This window comes from Ovis canadensis, chromosome 20, assembly GCF_042477335.2.
Source record: "Ovis canadensis isolate MfBH-ARS-UI-01 breed Bighorn chromosome 20, ARS-UI_OviCan_v2, whole genome shotgun sequence".
Taxonomy (NCBI): Eukaryota; Metazoa; Chordata; class Mammalia; order Artiodactyla; family Bovidae; genus Ovis; species Ovis canadensis.
The window spans coordinates 45,752,761-45,773,084 of NC_091264.1; the positions used below are offsets into that span (position 1 = coordinate 45,752,761).

General features: G+C 41.2%; 1 protein-coding gene across 4 annotated transcripts; it reads left to right on the forward strand.

Annotated features, from left to right (window-relative positions):
- The first annotated feature begins 1,802 nt into the window (after positions 1–1,802).
- On the forward strand, positions 1,803–18,138 carry ZNF322 (zinc finger protein 322). Of its 4 annotated transcripts, none has more exons than XM_069564015.1 (4): positions 1,857–2,169; positions 2,948–3,036; positions 3,270–3,349; positions 13,790–18,138. In XM_069564015.1, exon 4 carries the CDS (start codon positions 13,972–13,974, stop codon positions 15,178–15,180), a length of 1,209 nt encoding a protein of 402 aa, XP_069420116.1. In that variant the 5' UTR covers positions 1,857–2,169; positions 2,948–3,036; positions 3,270–3,349; positions 13,790–13,971; the 3' UTR covers positions 15,181–18,138. The 4 variants fall into 4 exon arrangements, with proteins under 4 accessions (XP_069420115.1, XP_069420113.1, XP_069420116.1 ...); XM_069564016.1 differs by having other exon boundaries at positions 1,867–2,025; XM_069564014.1 differs by lacking the exon at positions 3,270–3,349 and having other exon boundaries at positions 1,803–2,025.
- Positions 18,139–20,324: the final 2,186 nt, after the last annotated feature.

Consider the following 20,324-nt stretch of genomic DNA (forward strand, 5'->3'; position numbering starts at 1 on the left):
TCACAACAACCTGTGGAAAATCCTTAAAGAGATGGAAATGCCAGACCACCTGACCTGCCTCCGGAGAAATCTGTATGCAGGTCAGGAAGCAACAGTGAGAACTGGACATGGAACAACAGACTGGTTCCAAATAAGAAAAGGAATACCTCAAGGCTGTATATTGTCACCCTGCTTATTTAATTTATATGCAGAGTACATCATGAGAAATGCTGGACTGAATGAAGCACAAGCTGGAATCAAGACTGCCAGGAGAAATATCAATAACCTCAGATATGCAGATGACACCACCCTTATGGCAGAAAGTGAAGAACTAAAAAGCCTCTTGATGAAAGTGAGAGAGGAGAGTGAAAAAGTTGGCTTAAAAGTCAACATTCAGAAAACTAAGATCATGCCATCTGGTCCCATCATTTCATGGTAAATAGATGGGAAATCAGTGAAAACTGTGTTCATGTGGGGGGGGGGGGGCTTTACTTTGGGGGGCTCCAAAAGCACTGCAGATGGTGACTGCAGCCATGAAATTAAAAGATGCTTGCTTCTTAGACCGAGACAGCATATTAAAAAGCAGAGACATTACTTTGCTGACAAAGGTCCGTCTAGTCAAAACTATGGTTTTTCCAGTAGTCATATATGGCCATGAAAGCTGGACTATCAAGAAAGCTGAGCACCAAAGAATTGATGCTTTTGAACTGTGGTGTTGGATAAGACTCTTGAGCGTCCCTTGGACTGCAAGGAGGTCCAACCAGTCCATCCTAAAGGAAATCAGTCCTGAATATTCCTTGGAAGAGCTGATGGTGGAGCTGAAGCTCCATACTTTGGCCACTTGATGTGAAGAACTGACTCATTGGAAAAGACCCTAATGCTGGGAAAGATTTAAGATGGGAGGAGAAGGGGACGACAGAGGATGAGATGGTTGGATGGCATCACCGACTCAGTGGATATGAGTTTGAGTAAACTCCAGGAGTTGGTGCTGGACAGAGAAGCCTGGCGTGCTGCAGTCCATGGGGTTGCAAAGAGTGGGACACAACTGAGCGACTGAACTGAACTGAAGAGTGTTAAGACCCTGATGATGCTCTCACCACTCCCTAATCTCAGTATTGTGCTCCTAATTCAAGTCTTTGGTCACATTATCCAGGCTTTTGTTCTCTATATTCCCAGTACTCATCCTTCCCCTTTGATGTCTGAGGGCTTTCAGGAAACTTTTTTTCATTGAACAACTGAGCAGAGGGAGATGTAGATATAGATACATTTACTTCAATCTGAAAGAAAACTCGTTTCTGCTCCAACCCAAACACGTGATTACTGAAGTTGATGCCAGTCCTGGAACACAATCATAAAGGACTGGGAAACCTCCTACAATCACAGCAGTTCTATCCTCCTCTGCAGTTTCCTGTACCCACACAAAGCCAACACTACTCGCTCTGTAAAGCATTTCATCCATCTCTCTGGCCACATCTTAGACGACGGAACGCTTCCACTGTGCTTTGGGAGCCTCAGTTTCTTTCAGATCCTTCCCGGGTGTTTTCCCCAGGGTCGCAGGCATCCATCTCTTGTGACGCTACTCTGGCCTACAGTTCTCTTTCAACAGCCTTGAAGAAAGAGAACAGAAGTCGGAAACTGTAATATAAACAGGGTTGCTTCTTCTTAGACAAGCTGGCAGTGGGCTCCTCTAGTCACCCCGCATACCTCCAACGAGTCAGAAAGTACCCTTAAGCAGAGTCCTCTTCAGCTCCGCCCCAAACACCACAGTCCCTGGAGCGCAGGCGCCCCACGGCCCCGCCCCCCATTTCAAAGGCTCGGTCCCTATTGGCCCAGAGGCCGGGGATGGAGCGCCCTGGTCTCGGAACCAGGGAGATCATGTGATTCTCGGGGGCGGGGCTGCGCCGGCCGCTTCCCAGCCAGGCTGAAAGGGCTCGGGAAGCTAGCTGGCCTTGTTGGCCCTTAAATCGCACACTGGATGCCCTGGCCCCAGCTACCCTCGCCCAGCCGCGCAAAGAAGGATGCTCCTGGCTCTCGTCGGCCTCCCAGGTTTGCTTTCCTTCTTTTCCCGAAGGTGGGCCCTTAGGTTCACCGTCCGAAGCCTGCGGCCGCAGGGAAAGCCAAACCCCGAGTGTCCGGAGAGTAACCGGAAGTGCCCTCCCAGGCAGAGGGGCGGCGCCGGCTGCAGCCGGGGTAAGCGCGGGCCGCGGGGCTTGGGAGGGGCATGGCCTGCGAGGCCCAAGGATGTGTGGAGGGGTTAGGCGGGACTAGAGACCCCTCGGCCTCTGCCTGATAGGAGAGGCCTCTGTTCCTCGTGACGGTGCACGGTCTGGAAACCCCCCTGAGGGCGGACTGAAAGGCAGTCAATGAAAAGTTGAAAGATGATAAGCATAGTACTATGGTTCCTGGAGATAATAATAGTAAACGCTGCTGGGCACTTTTCTAAGCGATCTGTATCTTTCACTCTGGGGGAAAAAAACGAGGACGCTGAATGGAGTTTTCCACCCACCGCCCATCCCCATCTTTAAGGCAGAGATCGGTCATGTTTCATCCAGTTTGTATGCAGAGGAATCTGGTTTAATCATCCCATAATTATTATTGGAAACCGGCATTATATACAAGTTTGTCATTTGCACTTATCAACTGTATCTGGAGGTTTATAGTGGTAGAAGAATGGGTCATTGACCTCAGAATTTGAGATAATACACTTAGCAGAGGCGAAAAATTGAAACAAGTAGAACAGGATTCAGGGCTTTATTATGAAGTTAGTCATTACCCAGGACTCTCAATATTTTGTCTAGAGCTCTCTGGGAGAAAACAATGTGAGGAGAGGTAGGAAGAGGTAACTTATGATTGAAAGATATTGACCAGACTGGGTAGTAAAGGGAACCAATTTTTAGATGTCCAGCGCTAGAAAAATTTTAAATTTCACAAAAATTTTAAATTTCTACATTTTTGACTTTTCCTCCAGGAGAGGGAAGAATTGAGTATCGTTAGTAACTATGGACTGGAGACCTTTTGGAGCCAAAAGGAAGACAGTCTTGAGTCTTTCTTGTTATGGTAAGTAGTGTAGCAAACTGTGTTTCTATATACATGGTGGAGTTTTAGGGGACATGTGAGGGGAACTGGAGGAGAACAAGAAGGAATGGGAGAAGACACTTGGAAAGAAGATACATGACCCTTTCTTAACGCCTGAGGTAACCCTGCCTACCAATGTTAGTGTATTTTCTACTTCTTTCCAAGATGCTTATTCACCATAGGCTTTTAATTATTCTTTCATGATTGATTTGCAGCCCACAAAAGACAGTATACTCAATGCAAGCCCTGGAGTCAGAAAATGGATATTACATCCTGGCTCTGCTATTTACTAGCTGTGAGTTTTCAGTTATTTAACTACCCTGAGCATCATTTTTCTATCTGTAAGGTACAAACATTGCTCATAATACCTATTTTACAATCTTGGAAAGATGAAATGAGATAATCCATGTAATCATTGAAAAATAAATGAGATAATCCCTAGCCTGGGACCTGATAGAGTAAGCATTAATAGATAGTGCTTTAGTTCAGTCGCTCAGTCGTGTCCAACTCTTTGCGACCCCATGAATCGCAGCACGCCAGGCCTCCCTGTCCATCACCAACTCCTGGAATTCACTCAGACTCACGTCCATCCAGCCATCTCATCCTCTGTCGTCCCCTTCTCCTCCTGCCCCCAATCCCTCCCAGCATCAGTCTTTTCCAATGAGTGAACTCTTCGCATGAGGTGGCCAAAGTACTGGAGTTTCAGCTTTAGCATCATTCCTTCCAAAGAAATCCCAGGGCTAATCTCCTTGGATCTCTGCAGTCCAAGGGACTCTCAAGAGTCTTCTCCAATACCACAGTTCAAAAGCAGCAATTCTTTGGCGCTCAGCCTTCCTCATAGTTCAACTCTCACATCCATACATGACCACAGGAAAAACCATAGCTTTGACTAGGTGGACCTTAGTCAGCAAAGTACTGTCTCTGCTTTTGAATATGCTATCTAGGTTGGTCATAACTTTTCTTCCAAGGAGTAAGTGTCTTTTAATTTCATGGCTGCACTCACCATCTGCAGTGATTTTGGAGCCCCCAAAAATAAAGTCTGACACTGTTTCCACTGTTTCCCCATCTGTTGCCCATGAAGTGATGGGACTGGATGCCATGATCTTTGTTTTCTGAATGTTGAGCTTTAAGCCAACTTTTTCACTCTCCTCTTTCACTTTCATCAAGAGCCTTTTTAGTTCCTCTTCACTTTCTGCCATAAGGGTGGTGTCCCCTGCATATGTGAGGTTATTGATATTTCTCCCAGCAATCTTGATTCCAGTTGTGTTTCTTCCAGTCCAGCGTTTCTCATGATGTACTCTGCATAGAAGTTAAATAAGCAGGGTGACAATATACAGCCTTGACTTACTCCTTTTCCTATTTGGAACCAGTCTGTTGTTCCATGTCCAGTTCTAACTTCCTGACCTGCATACAGATTTCTCAAGAGGCAGGTCCGGTGATCTGGTCTTCCCATCTCTTTCAGAACTTTCCACAGTTTATTGTGATCCACACAGTCAAAGGCTTTGGCATAGTCAATAAAGCAGAAATAGATGTTTTTCTGGAACTCTCTTGCTTTTTCCATGATCCAGCAGATGTTGGCAATTTGATCTCTGGTTCCTCTGCCTTTTCTAAAACCAGCTTGAACATCAGGGAGTTCACGGTTCACGTATTGCTGAAGCCTGGCTTGGAGAATTTTGAGCATTACTTTACTAGCATGTGAGATGAGTGCAATTGTGCGGTAGTTTGAGCATTCTTTGGCATTGCCTTTCTTTGGGATTGGAATGAAAACTGACCTTTTCCAGTCCTGTGGCCACTGCTGAGTTTTCCAAATTTGCTGGCATATTGAGTGCAACACTTTCACAGCATCTTTCAGCATTTGAAATAGCTCAACTGGAATTCCATCACCTCTACTAGATTTGTTCGTAGTAATGCTTCCTAAGGCCCACTTGACTTCACATTCCAAGATGTCTGGCTCTAGATTAGTGAACACACCATCGTGATTATCAGGGTTGTGAAGGTCTTTTTTGTACAGTTCTTCTGTGTATTCTTGCCATCTCTTCTTAATATCTTCTGCTTCTGTTAGGTCCATACCATTTCTGTCCTTTATCGAGCCCATCTTTGCATGAAATGTTCCCTTGGTATCTCTAATTTTCTTGAAGAGATCTCTAGTCTTTCCCATTCTGTTGTTTTCCTCTATTTCTTTGCATTGATTGCTGAAGAAGGCTTTCTTATCTCTTCTTGCTGTTCTTTGGAACTCTGCATTCACATGCTTATATCTTTCCTTTTCTCCTTTGCTTTTTGCCTCTCTTCTTTTCACAGCTATTTGTAAGCCCTCCCCAGATAGCCATTTTGCTTTTTTGCATTTCTTTTCCATGGGGATGGTCTTGATCCCTGTCTCCTGTACAATGTCACAAACCTCATTCCATGGTTCATCAGGCAATCTATCTATCAGATCTAGGCCCTTAAATCTATTTTCACTTCCACTGTATAATCATAAGGGATTTGATTTAGGTCATACCTGAATGGTCTAGCAGTTTTCCCTACTTTCTTCAATTTAAGTCTGAATTTGGTAATAAGCAGTTTATGATCTGAGCCGCAGTCATCTGATCTGTTGACTGTATAGACCTCTCCATCTTTGGCTGCAAAGAATATAATCAATCTGATTTCGGTGTTGACCATCTGGTGATGTCCATGTGTAGAGTCTTCTCTTGTGTTGGAAGAGGGTGTTTGCTATGACCAGTGCATTTTCCTGGCAAAACTCTTAGTCTTTGCCCTGCTTCATTCCACATTCCAAGGCCAATTTTGCCTGTTACTCCAGGTGTTTCTCGACTTCCTACTTTTGCATTCCAGTCCCCTCTAATGAAAAGGACATCTTTTTTGGGTGTTAGTTCTAAAAGGTCTTGTAGGTCTTCATAGAACTGTTCAACTTCAGCTTCTTCAGCGTTACTGGTTGGGGCATAGACTTGGATTACTGCGATATTGAATGGTTTGCCTTGGAGAAGAACAGAGATCATTCTGTTGTTTTTGAGATTGCATCCAAGTGCTGCAATTCGGACTCTTTTGTTGACCATGATGGCTACTCCATTTCTTCTGAGGGATTCCTGCCCGCAGTAGTAGATATAATGGTCATCTGAGTTAAATTCACGCATTCCAGTCCATTTTAGTTTGCTGATTCCTAGAATGTCAATGTTCACCCTTGCCATCTCTTGTTTGACCACTTCCAATTTGCCTTGATTCATGGACCTGACATTCCAGGTTCCTATGCAATATTGCTCTTTACAGCATCGGACCTTGTTTCTATCACCAGTCACATCCACAACTGGGTATTGTTTTTGCTTTGGCTCCATCCCTTCATTCTTTCTGGAGTTATTTCTCCACTGATCTCCAGTAGCATATTGGGCACCTACTGACCTGGGGAGTTACTCTTATCGTTTTGCCTTTTCATACTGTTCATAGGGTTCTCAAGGCAAGAATACTGAAGTGGTTTGCCATTTCCTTCTCCAGTGGACCACATTCTGTCAGACCTCTCCACCATGACCCGCCCATCTTGGGTAACCCCACGGGCATGGCTTAGTTTCATTGAGTCAGACAAGGCTGTGGTCCTAGTGTGATTAGATTGACTAGTTTTCTGTGAGTATGGTTTCAGTGTGTCTGCCCTCTGATCCCCTCTTGCAACACCTACCATCTTACTTGGGTTTCTCTTACCTTGGGCATGGGGTATCTCTTTACAGCTGCTCCAGCAAAGTGCAGCCGCAGCTCCTTACCTTGGATGAGGGGTATCTCCTCACCGCCGCCCTTCCTGACCTTCAACGTGGGATAGCTCCGCTCCTTGGACGTGGGATTGCTCCTCCCGGCCACTACCCCTGGCCTCAGGCTTGGGGTGGCTCCTCCTGGCCACCTCTAACCTGGGACGCAGGGTAGTTCCTCTTGGCTGCCACCCCTGGCCTCGGACAGTTAGTGCTTTATTGACTTTAATCTGCTTGTTGCATACATCCTTTAACTGTAGGGATGGCCTTGGTCTTCTACACTCAGCCTTTCTGCTTGGACTTTTATTGCCAGCCTGGCTGTTCTGTGTACTCCAATCCTAGCCATAACCATGAAGTGAGAACCAGTCTTTTCCTAGGATGAGATAAGAGAAACCTCTTAGCATAGGGTACTCTGAAGCTGAGACTTGAAGGATATATTCTGGTTTGCCATTTGAGATCGGTAGGGCTGTTAGCCTAGCCTAGATTGCTGCTAAGGCTTAGAGGAGGATGATGACTCTTTTGGTTCTGATATTCATTCATATTTTTCATTCATTCAACAGACATATTCTAGACACTAGGAATATTGCAGTAAACAAAAGACTTAAGTCCTAACCATAATGAAAGTTACATTCTAATAGGAGAGAGAAATAAATGAACAGATATAAAATACCACAAAGTTGGATGATAAGTGCTATGGAGAGAAATAATACATGCTAAGGGGACATAGCTGTTTTAGTTAAAGTTGCCAAGATGTGCCTCTTTTTGAGGAAATGATTTTCAGTCAGAGACTTGAGTCAACTAAAGGAGCAAACTCCTTGGGTGAAAAGCATTCTAGGTAGATGGAGCAAGTGTAAAGATTCTAAGGTGTTATGGGAGGCAGAAAAACTACATTAGGTGGTGTGGTGAGAACCTTAGGTTTTATTGTTAGTGTGGTAGAAACAGTATTTTTCACTAGGGAAGTATCATGATTTACTTTAAATTTTGACAGCCAGACTGTATATTATTTTCTAGATGCTGACATCCATCTGAAAGACTCAAATATGAATAAGAAAATGGTTTCCTTATTTTTAATTTTTTTCCTTAGTGCCCTACAAATTATTGGCTATTTAGGGCAAATATGACACCCTGAACTAATAAAATTAGGGAATATTATAATTCATTTACCAGGCTGTGACCATGCTCAGAATTGTATGTTTATGCTTTTTAACTCTCCTATTGACCTTAACAGTAGTACACATTTTGGAAAACTCCTGGAAAACCAGTGTCTTATAGTAGCTGTTTGTATGACTCCAGAGTTTTACTTAGCTGTGATTCTGAAGTCTTCCTTTTCCTTCTAACATTTCTCAAACTTTTTTTTTTTCTAGTTTTTGCATAATACTCATATTAATCATTAACTGGTTGAGTTATAGGAGAAGGCAATGGCACCCCACTCCAGTACTCGTGCCTGGAAAATCCCATGGACGGAGGAGCCTGGTGTGCTGTAGTCCATGGGGTCGCTGAGAGTTGGACACGACTCAGTGACTTCACTTTCACTTTTCACTTTCATGCGTGGAGAAGGAAATGGCAACCCACTCCAGTGTTCTTGCCTGGAGAATCCCAGGGTCGGCAGAGCCTGGTGGGCTGCTGTCTGTGGGGTCGCACAAAGTCGGACACGACTGAAGCGACTTAGCAGCAGCAGCAGCAGCAGATTATTTCATTTTTTATTATTTAGTTAATTATCTTAATGCATTTTAAACAAGACTGTGCATAAGAGACAGGCACAGGGGATGACCTCAAGAAATGTTAGGGTTTTTTTGACCCTGAAGATGGAATTAAGAAAATAATAGAACCTGCCATTACTGAGCATCTGTTAATTGAGTACCCAGATCCTGAGCCAGGTCCTTTATTGACAGTATCCTAGTTCTCATGGCAACTCCTTAAGACATGTAATAGTATCCTCCTCATTTTATCAAAAGGGAAATAAAAGGTAAAGGAAGTAACTTACCCAAGTTCTCATAGCTACAAAAGAACATAGTGGGAATTCGAACCAAAATCTGATTCCAGGGTTTGAACATTCAAATTCAGCTGGCGTAGTATACCAACTCTCAGCTCCCATGTTTTTAAAACACAAGATAAGATACATTTAAATTTTGAAATAATTTCATATTTACAAAAAGTTGTAAAATAATATAAGAATGCTCATACACCCTTCACCCATAGTCCCTAAATGTTAACATTTACTGTATTTGTTTTATGAGTCTGTCTACTTACTTCTGTACGTACATGTACCTTTGTGTACCTTTTTTTTCCTGAACATTTTGAGAGTAAGTTACAGACATAATGCCTCATCTCAAATGATGAGAGAATTAAGTCCTAAAGTCATAGGTATTTAATGAATTAACTTCTCTCCCATGTAGTGCTACTAGCTGTATGCATCTTTGGGAGAATTTAAAAAAATAGTTACTCAAATCATTTTCCATAGGTCTTCATTCTTTCCCAGAATGCTAGTTGAAAAAGCCTGTCCTAAATACTTAATTTTTTATTTCCTAAAAACAAGTCTGTTCTCTTTTATTATCATTACAGTTATCAAAGTAAGGAAATTAACTTTCATATAATACTATTATCTGATCTTGAGACCTTATTAGAGTTTAGCCAGTTGTTCCACTAATGTCATTTTAGGAAAAGAAAAACAAGTTATTTTTGTTGTCCAAGATCCAATCCACCATCACCCATTTCATTTGTCATGTCTTTATTGTGGAACATATCCTCAGATTTTGCCTTCCATAACTTTGACTTTTTTTTTTTAAAGTTTAAGCCATTTCTTTGGCAGAATTTCCTTCAATTTGGCTTTGTCTAGAGTTTCCTCCTGATGAGATTCAGGTTACAATGTTTAATGTTCTGTTCCTCTCTTTGTGTCATATTAGGAGACAATTTTATATCTTGTTATTAATGATGTTAACTGATCATTAGTTAAGATAGCATCTTCCAGGTTTCTGTGAAATTACTTTTTTTTGTCTTTGTAATTATTAAATGTCTAGTCGGACATGACTGAGCGACTTCTCTTTCACTTTTCACTTTCATGCATTGGAGAAGGAAATGGCAACCCCCTCCAGTATTCTTGCCTGGAGAATCCCAGGGACAGCAGAGCCTGGTGGTCTGCCGTCTGTGGGGTTGCACAGAGTCGGACATGGCTAAAGCAACTTCGCAGCAGCAGCAGTGGGGAGATATATTCTGATTGTGTAAATATCCTGATTCTCATAAAACTTTTCATCCACTGTATTTTTGCCTGAAACAGTTATTGCTCTTCTTTTGATGAGACGTGATGTTTTTAATTCCATCATTTCATCTACATTTAATTGTTGGCTTCTTTTTTAATTAAGGAGAAAACTTTCCTTTCTCCTTTACTATTTATTCACTTTTTAAATGAATATGGATTCATCGATTCTTACTGTATTACTAATTTATTACTGTCTGTATTTATTTTGATGTTGTTTGTTCCAGATTTGTGTAGTAGCAGCCCCTTCAGTGAGGCTTCTAGTCCTCTTAGCATATTATCACCACTTTTTGAGCACTTCCTTGTTTTCTGGAACAACAAGATGTTCCAGGTTGATTGTGTACTTTCTAAACCCTGAAATTAGCCATTTATCCAGTGAGCCCTGGTTCCTTTCCGTGGGAAATGGTGTTTAGAAACCAAAATCTGAGTGCTTGGTATGCTCGTTACTACTAGGATTTCATTGTTTCTGTGATCTCTCAGCAGACATTAGGAGTCTTAAAAAAAATAATAACATTTCTATTTTTTCTGTGTATACTTCAAACCTTGACTTCCTACTGATACTTCTAATTCCAGTTAAACACTGTAGATACAGAGTTCATTCTAGCCTTTCTCTTTTCTATGTTTCTGACTCCCTTATCTGACAGTGAGACATCTGGTTGCCTTTATATTTACTTATTTTGTCATTCCTAGTCTGTGCATTAAGTAGTGAACCTTTACCAACATGGGGGAAAACTCCTGCTAATTACAGTTCAGTTATTGTTTATAGTTCTTTTTATCTTTAGTTTGAGTTTATATAATTCTAATACTGTATTACAGAATTTTTTGAGTTATTTTCCTCCTGGGTGATTTTACTATTAATTTGAAATACAGACTTCTTTGTTTTTATTTGAATTCTATTTTAATTATTTTCTCCCCTAGCTTTTCTGTTTATTTATTGAATATGTGAAATACAACAGTTTAAAGTTAAAATGTGTGTTTTTACAAAAGTATACACTAAAGAAGAGTATGACTCTCTTTCCTTCACCGTTTGGTACCAGTTTCATTTTCCTGTCCTTTTGATCCCATTTCCATCTGCCTTATAATAACCAAACTTATTAGTTCAATCTTTTCTGAATTTCTTTTTGACCAAATGAATAGATCCATGTGTAGTTTTTTTAAGTTCTACTTCATTCTTACAGAAAATATAGCATACTTTTTTACACCAGGGCTTTCTAAAATTTACAGTTTATCCTGAAAACTGCTCCACATCAGTTCAGAAAAGTTACCTTCATCCTGTTTCACAGCTACAGAGTACCTCATTATATGTGAACATACTTGCTCTGTGCCAGACAGTGTCACAGGTGCTAGAGAAACAGCAACAAATGAACTAAAATCCTTGTCTTTTAAGGGGCTTATGTTCTATGGAGAAAAATAAGACATGAAACGAGAGGAGGGGTGTTGCATGTGTGGGTCATCTGGGATGGAGATGTGTGATAATTTAAAATAGGATGGTCAGTTATGGCCTTATTGAGAATATGACAATTTATCAAAGATTAGAGTGAGATGAGAAAGGAAGCCTTGAAGATCTTGAGGATGAGCACTTTAGCAGGGAGAGACTTATAAGCATAAAGACCTTGAAATGGAAGTGAACCTGGATTGTTTGAACAAAAGCAAGGAGAGCAGGATGACTGGCATGCAATACAAATGAGAAGTGCAGGGAAGTGTGTCAGGGGTAGCTGGGAGTCAGATTTCTTAAGAGCTTGTAGGTTCTAATAGGAGCAGTTTTGTTGGAGCAGTGAAAGCGAGTATTTGCAGAATGTTCTAGAAGCCTTGATAAGATTTAAGATAAGAATTAAAGACAATGAACAGATTGATTTCTTTTGAGGAGTTTTGCTGTAAAGAGAAACAAAGAAGTGAAAGTAGCTCGAGGATGAAGTGGTTGAGAGAAGTTTCCTGTTGTGCTTTTGTTTTAGGAGAGGTAACAGCTAGTTTGCTGATTAGTATGATTTAATAGAAAAGAACAAATTGGTATTGCAGAAGAGAGAGGATAGAATTGCAGGAGTGATGTCCTTGTGGTGAAAAGAGGGTGGAATCCAGTACCCCGACTGACAGATTGTCCTTAGGTTGAGCAGGGGCAGTTTGTCATCCATGGTAACAGAAGGAAAGATGGAGTGCATGACCACACTTGCAAGAGGTTGGTTGTTGTGGTGGGAGCATGTGCAAGTATTTTTTATGCTTTTGTTTTTTTCCATCCTTAGATATTCTCAGTAAAATAGAAAGCACACTCATCAGTTTTTATTCCTTAGGTGACAGAGGAGGGGGTTTGAATATATGAGAATGATCATTGAAAAGAGTAAGTGTGAAGGATATGGAAAATGGTGTTTCTTCCTCCTCTGTTTCTCTTGTTTCTTCTTTAGTATATCATTGGTAGTTGATAAATACAATAGCTTACTACATTTATCTTTTTCTCCCTTGAATCAGCCTGTTGTTTTCCTTATTGTTAGTCTATATTCCTGTATTTCCTATTGGGCTTGAATCTTTAACTTATCTAGTGGTGTAGCGCTACAGAAGATAGGGCCTGAGTAGAAAGACCTCAGGCAGCTCAGTGATAAAGAATCCGCCTGCCAGTGCAGGAAACAAGGGTTCAATCCCTGGGTCAGGAAGATCCCCTGGAGAAGTAAATAGCAACCCACTCCAGTATTCTTGCCTGAGAAATTGCATGGACAGAGGAGCCTGGTGGCTACAGTCCATGGGGTTGCAAAAGAGTTGGACAAAACTTAGCGACTAAATGACAACAACAGAAAGACCTCAATGTCTCTCTTGTGTCTGTCTCTCCTTTTTAATCTCCCAGTCATTTGAAGATGTGATTGTCTGTCTTACTGGGGTGGAAGAGCAGAGTGGTTAGACTCTGAGCACAGGGCCCTTTTCAATAATGTTATAAAAGAGAATTATATAATTGTGATCTTTCTGTGTATAAGGACTTCTTTAAGATGCTCAATCTTTGGGTATTTCAATACATGTGCATCCCTCTAAAAACAAGAAAACCTGTTTCATATCCCTTCACTGTACAAAGAAAAGCCTGGCATTAAAGACAGGTTTGAAGCCCAGGCTTTTAGCTACAGTCATTTTTATTTTGAGCAAGGTTTATGCTCTTATGATCATATCAAAGCAGAATCTTAGATCTCTTTATCATCATAGTTATTATAAGAGCTAACACAGAATGCTTACCATGAAATACTGACTAACTTATTATTCAACTCAGTGATATGAGGTAACTCCCATCATTTATCCTTTTTATAAATGAAAAAACTAGCTACAGAGTGATTAAGAAACTTGCCAAACATCACATAGCTAGGATGATAGTAAGAAAAACTTTTCTCTCTCTTTACACTGAGAATTCTAATAATCATTAACCATTTTCTTCCAAACATTCTACAGAAAGGACTGCACAGGTAGTCATAGTCCCTTTTGGGTTGTTTTCCTCAAGAGCAGGCATATTAATTATTAGGTGTCTTGATTACTTAGATGAACCAAGGGGAGAGGAGGAATCCTGGTTTTGAGATCATTTGAGTTGATTAAAGAAACAGTTCTTCCTCGTACTTTCCATGTATGTGTTGCTTATTTGTTTTAGTTAGAGAAAACTTTACTGCTGTCAACCCCTGTAAAACGTAGAGCACTTGTGGAATTTGATGCAGAAATTCTGTCTTTTCTACAGCAATTTTAACTTTGAGCATTTTAGTTATGGAAATATAAATAATATTTCTTCTTTGTCTCACAGGGTTGTAAATACCACATAAAGAACAAGTGCATTTGATGCTGGAAACTTGTAAAGAGAAACTGCTCATGACTGAAAGGCCTAAGACAGATGTATCTTTCAAGTTCTTATCGAGAAAATGACTATGAAGAAAATGATGGGTCAAGAAGACCAGTGGAAAACTCCCTAGGAGAGAGCCATAGAAAATGTACACTTCAGAAGAGAGATATAATCAGAGAACTCAAAAAAGGAAAATATATCATGTATGCCCTCAGAAGGGTAAAAAGATTTTTATTCATGTGCATGAGATTACTCAAATAGATGATCAGATATACCAGTGCCTTGAATGTGAACAAACCTTTTGTGAAAACTTAGCTCTTATTATGTGTGAGAGAACCCATACTGGGGAGAAACCTTATAGATGTGATATGTGTGAGAAAACCTTCATCCAAAGCTCAGATCTTATTTCACATCAGAGGATCCACAGTTATGAGAAACCTTATAAATGTAGCAAATGTGAGAAGAGCTTTTGGCACCACTTAGCCCTTTCAGGACACCAGAGAACGCATGCAGGTAAAAAATTCTATACATGTGATATCTGTGGCAAGAATTTTGGTCAGAGCTCTGATCTGCTTGTCCACCAGCGAAGCCATACAGGCGAGAAACCGTATCTGTGTAGTGAGTGTGATAAATGCTTCAGCCGAAGTACAAACCTCATAAGGCACCGAAGAACTCACACAGGTGAGAAACCGTTTAAGTGTCTGGAGTGTGAAAAAGCTTTTAGTGGGAAATCCGATCTTATTAGCCACCAGAGAACTCACACTGGTGAAAGACCCTACAAATGTAATAAGTGTGAGAAAAGTTACCGACACCGGTCAGCCTTCATTGTTCATAAAAGAGTACATACTGGGGAGAAGCCCTATAAGTGTGGTGCCTGTGAGAAATGCTTTGGCCAGAAATCCGACCTTATTGTACACCAGAGAGTCCACACAGGTGAGAAGCCGTATAAATGCTTGGAATGTATGAGAAGTTTTACCCGGAGTGCCAACCTCATCAGGCACCAGGCAACTCACACTCACACTTTTAAATGCCTTGAATATGAGAAGAGCTTCAGCTGTAGTTCAGACCTTATTGTGCATCAAAGAATTCACATGGAAGAGAAACCACATCAGTGGTCTGCATGTGAGAGTGGCTTCCTCTTAGGCATGGACTTCGTTGCCCAACAGAAAATGAGAACTCAGACAGAGGAGCTGCATTATAAATACAGTGTCTGTGATAAAAGCTTTCATCAGAGCTCAGCCCTTCTTCAACATCAGACAATCCACATTGGTGAAAAACCATATATCTGTAATGTGGCTGAGAAAGGTCTTGAGCTCAGCCCTCCCCATGTATCAGAAGCCTCACAGATGTCTTGACCAGACAAGAAGTTGTTATACCATAAAAAAAAAAAAAGGATGTATTTACAATGTAAGAGAACTCACTTAAGATGGAGAACTCAAAGCAAATCTCAGACTTTCCTCAGAGCTCAGACTTTATTGGGGACCAGAAAATCTGTAGTTGTAGGAACTTGAGAATTGGTTTGACCAGAGAGCTGTCTTTACAGAACCGTATCAATCACTCCAGTGAGAAACCTTACAGATGCCCTGAGTTTTTGGAAAACCTCAGTCCAAGCTCATGTCTGATCATCCACAAGAGGATTTATATAGGTGGGAAACTTATAAGTTCGGTGAATGTGAGAAAGCTCTCTAGCAGTGCTCACCTCTCCTCATTCCAAGATAATTCAGATCAGAGGATGATATTTTTTTAATGCCCTGTGAAACAGTGCTTCAGACAGTATGCACGCCTCATTGGATGTCAGAAAGCCCCACTGGAAAGACCCCAACAGTAGTGAAAAAAGCCTCTTAACGTAACTGTGACTATTACCTATCATAAGAGAAGCCATACAGGTGAAAATTTGTGTATTTGCCTTGAATGTGGCAAAAGCATTAAGTGGAGAGCCTTCTTGGGTTTGCAAACCTCTCCCCCCCCAAAAAATCTGATGAAGGACCTTATGAATTCTCTGAATGAGAAAAACTTCTGTCAATGATCAGTTTTCGTACACCAGGGAACTTGTATAAGTGAAAGACCCTATAAATAACCCTAAGTCTGGGGGAAAAAAATCCTTGCAGGAAATCTCTACCTTATTGGGCCCCAAAGAAACTACTCTGGAGAGCATTTTGTAGACCTCTATAGAGGTCTCACTGTGGACTGTGTACATTTAATAGGTATGAGAACTGTTCTCATAGTTAGTTGACCCCTGTAGTAGAGGTGAATTTTAATGGAGACGACATGCAAACCATTTTGTTTAGATACCCAGAAACTTGTTCTGGGAAGAGCTAGGGCAGGTCAGAGTAGGCCTGATGGGTAACTCAGGTAAAGATGCTTTTCTTTTATCTGAACCACTGAATGATTGCTTTACTTTCAGTTTTTAAAATTTGGAACTCCAATAAAAGAAAGGACTGTAATTGAGATAGAAAGTGTGGCATGTGTTACTGTTGGGGAAAGAAGTACATTGACTTTGCCTCTGTTGATTTTCTAATTCTCGGGTAGAATGGGGACTAGTTTGTTGATACCAGCATGGGAACCTTCTGCTGGTTGTGAAAAGAACTAAACAACTAGGGAATAGTTATCCTAGATCAAAACAGTCCCCAGAATTTCCCCTTTGGAGGACCAACCTCATAAGAAGGCAGAATGCTCAGCATTTTACTTGATGTGAATTGCGGCATACCTTCAGTCCTCGCCCTAAAATGTCTTTTGGATTATTACTGGTATTCCCAATTTCAGCTTTAGAGATTTGTTTGTTATCAACCCAGAAGTGCAAATTCCAGGATGATCATTATGATTTTGCTAGTTGCCATATTTTTGTAACTTCATTTATCATGTTTCTTTCAATGGTAATATATACTCAGTCAACTCCCTGCAAAGTGTTTAAGGGAAGGCTGACATTAAGACTCAAGTCAGAGTCAGCACAGAGTAAAACGCATACTGATGTGTTATTAATGGAGAAATGACTGATTTTTAAGAATCCTGACTGAAAAGCTGGTAGTGTTTTTTTTTCCCCCACTCCATCATCCTGTTTATAGCAAATCCAAGCCTCGTGATGATATACCTTTCATTTATTTTGGTCTGCCAAGGAAAGAGAATACTCTTTTATTTCTGGGGAAAAGTCACCACAATATAAGGTGTACATTTGGCTTGTAAAGTGGGATTCTAAATGCTAGAAGGGAAAAGAAGTTGGCATTCATCAGAGGTTTCAGGATAAGCACTTATCTCCAATTTAGTAGAATTATGATTACCTTTAACATTCTCCAGGAACACTAATTAATCCAGGGATCTATAAATGCATGCTTGTGAGGTTTTTTCCCCCCTTCCCTCAGATTAAAAGACCTTTAATAGAAATACTTAAGAGCCCTACAGTATTTGGGACTGTAGTCTGGTGAATAAATATTTGCAGTCCTCTGATTTATCTTAGCAGATCCTGAACTCTAGGCAGCATTGGTGTTTGGACTCATGGGGGTGGCCAGCTGCTACACTGCCACCTTGTGTATGGCTCCAAGCTTTGATCCTAATGACAGGTTGGTGACCTTGATAATCTTAGGGTCAGAGGATATAACTCATAGTGATAAGGAATTTGATTCTAGGCTGTTTTTTCTTTCTTTGAGAAAACAGATCCTGGAAGTTTATTTGATCTGATGTGTTTTAGTAATTTTCATTAGCTCTTACACCATGAAGACTTGCTCAGTGTGATAAAACACACAAGATGTATTTGTTTCTTCTTGATGAAAATCATGCCTGTCACTAGTACATGTTTGACAGTTGTAATTCTTAAAATAGTATTGGATGTATGGCTTGGTGGTGATGAAAATTAGTCCTTATGGCTACTTGTTGGTCACTAGAACTTGGAGAAGGACACCGTTGTAACTTTGGTGGGGCACTGACCTGCCCCTTTCAACTAATCTTACTGGTAATTGTCTCTAGTCTTTAAGTAAATTAAGGATGGACCATCCCTCAACCAAAACTTTGAGGGTATGAAATAGGTCTGAGGGTTTTTAACCATGGGGGAAAATGGGTGTTGGTATTACTCATATAGAATAACCTGAGGTTGGAGAGGACCACTTGGGAGCCTGTAACCAAAACTAGAAGGTAACTTCTGGAATGGAGGGAGGTTCTCTTGAGAGAGTGCCAACCTAAATCTACCTCAGGTAAGTAGTTAGAGGAACTTTATCAAGATTTCAGACCAAACAAGACACTTGTATTCAGTCAGTGTATTCCTATGCTTTAATGTTTTTGTTTTCCCTTAATTCTTAAATAAAAACATTGTTCTGAAAACTCCATCTTTGCCTCCATTGTACTAAGAAAAAGCATTTCCCTTACGTTTGTGTTACAATAAGGCAGATGTTCAGAAGTGCTTACAGTGTGTACATATATCAAGCCATCATTATGTATACTTTAAATACATTTTATTTGTCAGTTACACTTCAGTAAAGCTAGGGGAAAAGAATAAAGTAGATATTCATGTGACCCTTAGGCAGGCTGCTAACACTAGCCATTGGACCATCACTTGAATTCCAGGAATTTTTAAAAATTAGGATCCTGGGAATTTTTGATGTTAAAGAGGGTGAATGGAAACCTGGAAGGGATTACTGTCTTTGCTGTAGACTGGATCCTATTCGAGCCTCCCCACTGCATTACATACCAAGTGTGGGGAGGGGTAATAGCTTAAATTAACCATATGTGGGGCTAAAACTCAGAAGACAGCAAAACTGTGAGTAAGCTACACCCTCAAAGGACAATTTTTGAACTTTCAATTCCCAGTAAGAAGAATCCACATAGGACTCCAGTTCTACCTTTCTCTCACCTTGTCTTATCATTCGTTGGAGATGGTAAAAATGATGGCATTGGTGTACCTCCCATTACAAAGTTTGCTCCAGTTTACATCTATTTGCTCCGTCACAGAATAGGTCCCAGCGTTTTAAGGGGCTCTCACTGTGGGAAAAGAATAAGAGTTAAGACAGTTTGTGTTGTCTGAAATTTGGATTGGTGAAAAGGGGAAGGGGGAATGGTACAATTTCAAGGCCTGTGGCTTACATGCTTATCTGCCGCCCCCCGCCCAACCCCCCTTAAAGTGATGCTGGGGGCTGTGGTGAAAAATATTTCTGGGAAAAAACTTGAGTCACATCCCTCACAAGTAAGTAGAGGAGGGATGGTGCCACACTGTCTCCAGGGTAGAAGAAGGGAAAGGTGCTTCCCAGGACACACATGCCACCGGAGTTGAAATAGTTCACATTGCTTCTGGGATGACGGGCATGGGGCGGATTTGTAATGCAACTGAAGCTTTCTTGTTTCACGCCCCAAACGTTAGCTTGTGTCATTACTCTACCCAAGTGGAGACTTGAACTTGAAAGTGAGCGAACCTGAAGGCTGTTAACCCTTGCAGAAAGAATCCCTTTTTCCACCCGGCAGAGGACACTTTAAAAATAGAGATATAGGGATCCTACTATCAGTAGTGACTGATAACATCAAATAACTGGTAATTAGTGAAGAAAAGTCAGCAATGGCACCCCACTCCAGTACTCTTGGCTGGAAAATCCAATGGGCCGAGGAGCCTGGTAGGCTGCAGTCCATGGGGTCGCTAAGAGTCGGACACGACTGAGCGACTTCACTTTCACTTTTCACTTTCATGCACTGGAGAAGGAAATGGCAACCCACTCCAGTGTTCTTGCCTGCAGAATCCCAGGGACGGTGGAGCCTGGTGGGCTGCCGTTTATGGGGTCGCACAGAGTCGGACACGACTGAAGCGACTTAGCAGCAGCAGCAGTGAAGAAAAGAGAAGACTTGTGGAGTAGCTTCTGTTGTTTATCTTTTATACTCACTTTCAAATTCTCTGCAACACTCTTGTACCCAGGAATCTTGGTCTTAATTTCCTGGCTCAAAAAGTTGCATTAATACATCTGAGAAAGAGAAGTCTTTTATACAGAATTCCAAGTGGATCTCCTCACTATCGATTCCCACACCTCTTCTAAATAAGGAGTCTGTCTCCCAGGTGGAGAAGTTGGTGCTGCTTTGAAACACTTGAGGACAGTTTGTTTGGGGCAGTAGGGCCATATCGTGGTTTGCCAACAGCCTGTTTAAACCAGATCAGTTGTTGACTGGGCAGGGGACTGATAAGGGAGTTGTATGGAACTGTCACTGCTTCTGTGACCTGGCTTCTCTGTTAACGTCATAAGCCCACGCTCCCAGGCCTCATTCTCCATCCCTATTCAGCCACCACCATCATCCACATAAGATCATCAACTACACTGAGAAAAAACCTCTAGTTGTCAGAGCCCTCCTGACCACTTCAAATCTCTCTATCCTGCCTTTCTTCTCCTGAAGCAATAAATATCCTGGCTCATTTAACATCAAGCTCATTCTCTCCAACAACCTCTGGAACCTTCCTTGTTTATCTCTCTATGGATTTTTCACTTATTTCTTTCATTAAGATTTTTCCCTCACATCTTTGAAAAACTATAGATGTCCT